At 33.6% G+C, this 9,152-nt stretch overlaps 1 protein-coding gene across 1 annotated transcript in view; it reads right to left on the bottom strand.

The window, feature by feature from the left end:
- Nucleotides 1–694: 694 nt before the first annotated feature.
- Nucleotides 695–9,152, bottom strand: part of LOC106461226 (potassium voltage-gated channel subfamily KQT member 5-like) — a 29,417-nt gene continuing 20,959 nt past the window's right edge. Inside the window, exons 8-10 of the mRNA XM_022388088.1 lie at nucleotides 6,378–6,505; nucleotides 5,063–5,159; nucleotides 695–1,518 (exon numbers count right to left, since the gene is read on the bottom strand). Of these exons, the coding sequence (XP_022243796.1) occupies nucleotides 865–1,518; nucleotides 5,063–5,159; nucleotides 6,378–6,505 (879 nt within the window). The 3' untranslated portion in view covers nucleotides 695–864. The remainder of the gene's footprint in view (nucleotides 1,519–5,062; nucleotides 5,160–6,377; nucleotides 6,506–9,152) is intronic.

Consider the following 9,152-nt stretch of genomic DNA (forward strand, 5'->3'; position numbering starts at 1 on the left):
GCTGCTTACAAAGTGTGACTATGTAACGGTTACTCTGTTGATATATAATAACACGTACTTGTAGCAGTGCCCTGGAATATATAGCGATGCTGCTTACAAAGTGTGACTATGTAACGGTTACTCTGTTGATATATAATAACACGTACTTGTAGCAGTGCCCTGGAATATATAGCGATGCTGCTTACAAAGTGTGACTATGTAACGGTTACTCTGTTGATATATAATAACACGTACTTGTAGCAGTACCCTGGAATATATAGCGATGCTGCTTACAAAGTGTGATTATGTAACGGTTACTCTGTTGATATATAATAACACGTACTTGTAGCAGTACCCTGGAATATATAGCGATGCTGCTTACAAAGTGTGATTATGTAAATCAGGGATTCCCAAACTAGGGGAAGTGTCAGGGGTGCTGTAGCTATACCATAACACTACTGTTAAGATACTCCGTATCTGTAGATTCATTGGATGTGCTTTGTGCTGTGAATCTTTGCGAAACCCTGAATTCTACGTTATTTCCACATTACCTTCCACGACATTTACTATTTGTTCTACTAAACCATTTTAATTTTTTCACATAGATCTATCTAATAAAAGACGGAATGCTTTGATTTTATTGCTTGTATCATGTAATAATTTGATGAATGTATTGAGAATTATGGTGACGTCCACGGAGTTGTCTCTACACGTTCTAACCACGATTTCAGTAAATCACGCACGAAGTGGTTTTAAACCACTGTTATATTTGTTAACATTTTATCGAAATCAAAGTCAAAGGATTGTAATTATGTTGATATGGTTTAAAAAAAAAACACGGATAGTTATGAATTACTGAGATTACGGTGTATACATTCGCTCTTTCTACGTTTTTACATCATCAACATTTAGTAGAGTCACCATTTCTGGTTGGATAACAGTGTCGATGCTTACATCACAGTCGGAATCGTCGATTTCACCATCGACAAAGCGCCCATCTTTATTTTTCTTCACTTTAGTGTCAATTTCACCCAGTGTTTCCACTTCCGTTACTGCGGAACTTGATTCAGAGAGCTGGTCCAGAGACGCTGAATTCACTGAGGTATTGAGCGTGCTTGTCGAATCCACGTGAGAATCTTTCTCGATTTTGATGCAGGGAAAAGTATCAGTGGATTGTTCTATTGTACTCGAAAGATCCTGACTCTCACTCACTGCCACGTCCGTAATAGTGGGGGTGGTCGTATCTAACGAATGACGTAATGTCACACGTTTCTTTAATCTCTGACTAAGGTCAGAATTTCCTCGCTGCATGGGCCGGTCGAAGTTTTTAGACACTGGAGTGTTTGGCTCACTAGCCTGTTTATCAACGAGTATTGATTTTGGTTTAGGTAGTGTCGGCGGGGTGTGAGTGGCGTGTATGATATTCGGTTGAATAGGAGCTTGACTTTGATTATGTAAAGAAGCCGTCATAGTTCTTTGTTTTCGGTCTTCTAGAAACATCTCTATCAGTTGATCTAATTTCATTTCTACATCCTCTACCTTGAAGTCAGAATAAAATAATACAATTGTATATGAAAGAACATATACACTACACTATTTTAATTCTTAAAAAAACCTATTGCTAATTTAAATACGTAGAGCAATAAAATATTCATTAACTGCTATTAACCACAAAGTGTTATGCTCACGATGGCTTATCTAAAGTAATACTTATTTTGTGTGATTCTATCAGATCAAGTAAACTTATTTCCGTACAATCATTAATTTGCTTGGAATAACTAAAGTACTTAATCATTATCACATACCTACAACACTAGTGCCCACCTCATAAAAAACACGCCCCATAATAGTGTTCGCCAAGCGTTTTTTGTGTTGATTTTATAATTGTATCCATCTCAAAGTATTGATGGCCAAATAATACTGGTAGCCAATTCATAATGAATATGTTACTATAATACTAGTGATCAATTCAAAATTATATTTCATTTATAAAAACAGAAAAATAATAATGTTATATTCGTAATAATCTCCAACTCCTATCAACAGTTGAAAAACATTAATGATGCTTATTTCATTATCATGACCAAGTAAAATAATGGTCAACAACAGCACTGTTGTTGAGTCATAATGGTGTCCAACTTGTACTTTTGTAATATAGATCACCAACTCATAGTAGTACTTATTTCACGAATGTTTTCAAATCATTTTAGTTGTAACCCAACATTATTGATACACATCTCATAGCGGTCTGAAACTCGTTATAACGATCATCGTTTTCATTTTATAGTGATGTCCAACTCAGGATAGTGGGTATTAAACAATGCTGGTGCTCCTTTCATGAAGGTGCCCAAACACTACTTGTGTTCAGCTTATAATAAGTCTCCCCTAAAGCCGGCGAAATATTAGAAATAAAAAGGCATAAGAATTGCTATAAAAATACATCTACAGTTAATTATTCTTATAACATAATAATATTGACAAAAATAATGATGTTTATTTAAATGGATCCAGATTATTTCATCAGTCAAACAATACTGGTACTAAGCTCATCACAAAACAATAATAGTATTTATTTATAATAGGCCTAAGTTATTTCATTTTAACAAAAAGTGTTTAAAACATACTCTACATTACAAACAATAATAACTAAAAGAGACACGCACATTAATGAGGAATAAAAAAACACAATGCTAATATCTAGAAAGTTTCCTCCCGCTAATTCTGTAGAGATTTGGTAAGCATTTTTCAATTAGTCTGATTACATAGTGTCTTTCAACAACAATAATCACCATTTATTAAACAAAATAGTTAAATATACACAAATCACTCCAAACTTAAAACTATTTTACATGAGTGTAAAATTGATAAAATTACCTTTACATTTATTTCGTTACAGTCTGTAATGGTTTGCTTAAAATGTGAAAGGTTTAATTCCAATCTTACAACACGTTTTTGTTTTGTATTAATGAGACGTTCCCAGTGCTTTAGCGAATACGAAAGACTGTACGATCTTTAGAAGTAACTGTTATATCAAAGTCACGTTTAATTAGCAAAAGCGCATTCAAGTATCCAGAATTAAGCGTTTAAAGACTGTAACCGTCTATCTAAATTCTTAGAATCACCAAGAACTTGTGATGTACGATTTTTAAATTTACAAAACCTGCTATGCCTTCAACATAACTCAATGTTATGGTTTAAATGTTGAAAGCTGGCGAAGGGTGCTGTTGTTTTTAAACATTTCTAGTTGGAATCAGAAGCGGACAAATTGAGAAGAATGTAAAAAAAAACAAAAAAAAACTCTGCTGTCTAAGTGATTTTATTTGCAAATATTAGTCCTATTGTATTCTACTGCTTTGCCGAGTTTTGGCGTTTAAACCGTAACTTTTGTAGTTACTTTACTACACTAAAGAGTCTGGGTTTTACAAACTTCTTGTGTGAAATTCGAAATGGACAGAATGACGATGTAAAAAATCTAGAACCTAAGTGATTTTTATTACAAATATTTGTCTTATTGGATCATACTCCTTTGCCAGGTTTAGGCAGTAGTTAGGGTCCTGTCCTGTGTCCAAAGGATGCTGTCTCCCACTGGATTGGCTGCCTCAAGGAACATACGACATATGACAATGAGGTCATAATGCCACACACCAAAGATGACTAGATAATAGTTCCATGAAGTAGCACCATAGGGTGCTACTGTCTTAGGGACATCATAGTTTTATGAAGTGACATTACAAGGTGCATTGCTAAGGGTTACGGCATAGCTCCACAAAGTGACACTAGAGGGCCTGAAATTATCATGCCGGCATGACACTTGATGATGAAAGTTGTCTGCTGCCAGAGGGTGCGTTACTATATGTCACGTGACATCATAGTTCATTATAACTAGTGAAAAATGCATTATATACACACTTATAAAGTGAAACACAAAAATTGTAAGTTATAAAAAGTATGTTACGAAAATTAATTATAAAAGCCAAAACTATTCTACAAAATGTTAAATGTATACTAAATCATAAAAGGCACAATCGACTGTAGAATAATAATAATGTAATTGTCTTGTACAATATTTATAAAAACGATACATTAGGTATGATAAAACCCTTTCAGGACAAACAATTGTAAAAGTATGTAAAGTATGCTCTAATATTAGCCTCATTCAAATAATGGATAATAAAGATAGTATGTGTGATAAAAATTAACATACGTAATATACTATACCATAGAAGTTATCTTACTAAAATATTTGTTTTACTTATAATTTTTAGGACATATAATTAAATCTAGAGGTAAAAAGTACAGCGTTGATGACATAATCACATGTTGAGACACCCTACAATGAGCTCATCATTCTATTGAACTATCTGTCGAGTAGCATCATCCACCTATACAAACACTGACCTTAATAACACCGCCCGCCTACAGAACCTTGGTAACAGCATTTGCCCCTAGTAATGCGCCTTCTTCTACCACTTCGTGGAACTATGATTCCTAGTTCATGCTCTCTGTTGAGAATTATGATGTCATGTGACATCTTCTAGCAATGCGCTCTATGACAGCAGAAAACTTCAGTTATCAAGTGTCATGGCGACATGACCACTTCCAGCCCTCTAGTGCCACTTCTTTGAAACTATGACGTCATCTCTATCAACGCGCCCTATAGTATCACTTCGTGGAACTATGATGTTATCACATCACTCCCAAAGATAGTAGTGTCCTCTTGTGCCACTTTTGTGGAGCTATGACGCCATCGTTTTTGTTACGTGGCGTCATCGTCTAGCCCCGCCCGATCGCTTGAAGCAGCCAATCAGCATGATACGGCATCCATTGAACACAGGAAGTCCCGATTACTACTTTGACATTTAAACTGTAACATTTGTAGTTGTTTTACTACACCTCAAATACTGATTTTTTTTCACACTTCTGGTTAAAATTCGAAATAAACAAACTAAAAAGACTTAGAAAAACCAAACAACAGTAGTTTAATGATTTTTATAACCCATTACTCGGTGTAAGAAAACCAGCTCTATCAGTGTTATTAAAACTAAGAATGGTTCTTCGTTTATTAATAGAACTGTGGACTTACCGAACGTTCTACTTTGACAATTCTTGATGACAAACTGATTTTGGAATCATAAACGTCCTTAGCTTTTGATCCAGCTTTTCCCAATATTAAGTCCAACCTTCCAAAAGATGTTTTATGTGAGATATAAAAATTTTGAAGTTATATCTCCCAAATCGTAAATTCCTCAAAGTAATCTTTGTTATATGTGACAAAAAACACAACCCTAAGCTACATTTTTTACAATAAAATATAACTGAAGTGCCTATCTGTATATATATATAAACGTATAAACATACACTTATGTTGTAAGCTTACTTAATAAACAAACAATTACAATAAAATAAAAATTCACTATTGTTAAAAAAATGTTTTAAGGAATATTATTTTACCACAACTCATGTAAGATAAGCATTAAACACGTGTTGTTTTTCACAGCTTTCTGTTCTGTATCTTGATAATCTAAAGCTAGAGATCGATACAGAGCTTAAACGTGATGAAAACAAAAGTTAATCTTCACGGAAGATTACAAATCAGAGGTATGTAAAAAATGTATTTCATCTTTTGTCTCCCACAATTCATTACCCAAGAGACCTTTCGTTAAGTACCAAAACTTGCCAGTTGGGCTGCAGATGAGAGGCATAAGCATTCTACTGGTACTGTCCTTTTGTATAACATTTTCAACCCAGCTTCCGTTGAACGAAATCGCTCTGTCCAGTAAACCAGTGTAACCAGTAGTGTAGTGATACTTAACGAGACAGTTTTACTCGCCTTCTATGGAGATTTTGTACTCTAGCCAGTAAACAAGTAAAGTACTAATATCTAACGATTCAGTTTCACTCACCTTCCTTGGAGATTTTATACTCTAGCTATTAAATCATTGTAACCAGTAGAGTATTTATATCTAGCCAAACAGTTTTACTCACCTTCCTTGGAGATTTTTTACTCTAGCTATTAAATCATTGTAACCAGTAGAGTATTTATATCTAGCCAAACAGTTTTACTCACCTACCTTGGAGATTTTTTACTCTAGCTATTAAATCATTGTAACCAGTAGAGTATTGATATCTAGCTAAACAGTTTTACTCACCTTCCTTGGAGATTTTTTTTACTCTAGCTATTAAATCATTGTAACCAGTAGAGTATTGATATCTAGCCAAACAGTTTTACTCACCTTCCTTGGATATTTTTTACTATAGCTATTAAGTCATTGTAACCAGTAGAGTATTTATATATAGCCAAACAGTTTTACTCACCTTCCTTGGAGATTTTTTTACTCTAGCTATTAAATCATTGTAACCAGTAGAGTATTTATATCTAGCCAAACAGTTTTACTCACCTTCCTTGGAGATTTTTCACTCTAGCCAGTAAGTCAACATGGCCAGCAGAGTATTGTTCTATCACGTCTTTCACGTCATAAGGCTTTAGAGCTTCTTTGAATTTTCTTCGGGCTACAAAGTACTTTATCTGATTTACAAAACAATCATTATAAATATTTTAAGTCCAATTGTCAGAAGAAGATAATTATCATTCATAATATAATAATAATAATAAGTTTAACATTTTTATTTGTTTTAAAAGTAATACGAAAACGGGCTTTTTTCAGAAATTTTTAAATGTTTTTTTTTTTTACTATTAAAAATTCATATTGTCAATTTTTGGACTTCATACAGCTGTGTACTGAAGTTTTCTTAACAAGCCAAAGTGGTGAATTTTGGAACACAAATTAATGAATGTCAAATCATCAATATTGAGTTTGAATAACATATGTTATCATTAAAATCATAAGCCTAGAGAGAAGCAGGTATACATTAGGAAGACTTCGGGTCACTATTAAACGAGGTTTATTAACCATAATGTAGATCATTGGTAGCTAATGTTTAATTATAAGAGGCTAGATGTTCACTTGTTATAACTTTAATCCTCATTACCTAAAGTTTACTAATGAGTGTGTGGATCGCTAATACATAATGTGTTCTACTTATGATTTAGATCAGAGTTTTTTAAACTGGGGGTCCCGATACAAAGTGGGGGTCGCGAAATCATAAAAAAATGTTACGATAACAGCTATTTTAGAGTATGTACAATAATTTGTTATCACTTTGTGTGCGTGAGGGGAGGAGGGCGTCACAACCTGAAATACTTTCAAAGCGAAGCCTAGTAAAAAGTTTGAAAACGCCTGATTTATATCATTAGTTCTTACTATTTTCCAGCGTTGTTTATATCACTGATATACAGGATGCACGAATATAGTTTAGATCACTAATAGACAGTATTCGCTCCAGCAAACTTTCAATTGATAATAGGTAGTTTTTACTTGTTGTAGTTGATAAACAACAACTAATTGTTAAATCTACTAACTAGTTTTAAATCTCAGTTACTCGTTATGATATAGATCAGTAGTAAATAATTTTCACTAGAAAGTTTTGATAACTAATAGTTAAATTTTCTAGTTATTATAAATCACTAATAAACATTATTAACTCGTTATGATTTAGATCATCAGTAGACAGTTTTTCACTAGAAAGTTTTGATAACTAATAGTTAAATTTTCTAGTTAGTATAAATCACTAATAGACATTATTTACTCGTTATGATTTAGATCACCAGTAGACAGTTTTCACTAAAAAGTTTTGATAACTAATAGTTAAATTGTCTATTTAGTATAAATCACTAATATACATTATTTACTCGTTATGATTTAGATCATCAGTAGACAGTTTCACTAAAAAGTTTTGATAACTAATAGTTAAATTTCCTATTTAGTATAAATCACTAATAGACATTATTTACTCGTTATGATTTAGATCATCAGTAGACAGTTTTCACTAGAAAGTTTTGATAACTAATATTTAAATTTTCTACTTATTATAAAACACTAATAGATGTTATTTACTCGTTATGATTTAGATCACCAGTAGATATTTTTTCACTAAATATTGTGTTTTATCACTGATAGGAAATGCTTACATTATCCACATTTTGAAAAGCAATCTCTGATTCAGCTGTTAGGTGGTGGGAAACCTAAGAGTGAGACACGTCACTCTGTAGAGCATGATCCAGGGATCATTTTACTGTGTTTTCTTTGGTCCGAGCAGTCATTAGGGAGTTTCTATCCTTCCAAGGTGGACTATGCGCACGTTATAGTCATGTTATTTCGACATTATTTTAGTGCTCCTCTGTCTCCTCTTATCCTTGCAATTTTCTTGCATTTTACTCAGAAAGTGTCTTCGTATTCTACGTTCCTTACCTGATCTTAAATTTGTCTTCTACTTCGCATCATCGAGATTCGAACCACGTGAAATCGTCTTCGCTTTCTTCCCTATTGGAGGGCAAGTCGTCTGATACATCCGTAAGATTACCGCTCCTGTACGCAAACGTACTTCTTTACAGGCGCTTGACAGCACGTCGTCTGCCTAAGCTTTTTTAACGTTTCTTACGGCAATTTTTTGTGTGCAACTGTTATGCATTGTGATCGCATCCATACCTGCTACACTTGTAACAACTCAGACAATTTGCTACTTTACATTTGAATCCGACCTTGTTTCCATCTCGACAAGAGCAAACACTAGGAGATTCTGGCTCGTTGTCTGTGTTGTTTTTCTTAAGTTTCACAAGAAGTTCGGGAATGGTGAGTGTTTCCTAAATAATTTACTACAACAATGCCACGACAACCGTCAGAGTTAGGGTAAAAAAATCACCCAACTCTACTTACAAAAACTAATCATAACTTCTTTGAATGTCCTCCAAGTATAGATCGGTGTACCTCTCTGGACTTCTCATAAAATAATACATGTCCTTTTAGATATTCAGAAAGAAAAAAAAAAGACTAAATGCCGGATATGTTCCTACAAAATGCCCCACCATCTATGCAGTCGTTGAATCAGAGATTGCTTATTAGATTATTTGTAGATAGTTTTAATTGCTATAATTTAGATTTGTCTGATCATCAGTGCATAGTTGGTATATACCAATCATTCCTACCAACATATACATATTGAATAAAAACCATATAACCCGAGCGCCCTCGAAAGGTCCACCTTTCGAAAGCGCTCGGGTTATATGGTTTTTATTCAATATGTATATGTTGGTAGGAATGATTGGTATATACCAA

This window comes from Limulus polyphemus, unplaced genomic scaffold, assembly GCF_000517525.1.
Source record: "Limulus polyphemus unplaced genomic scaffold, Limulus_polyphemus-2.1.2 Scaffold918, whole genome shotgun sequence".
Lineage (NCBI taxonomy): Eukaryota > Metazoa > Arthropoda > Merostomata > Xiphosura > Limulidae > Limulus > Limulus polyphemus.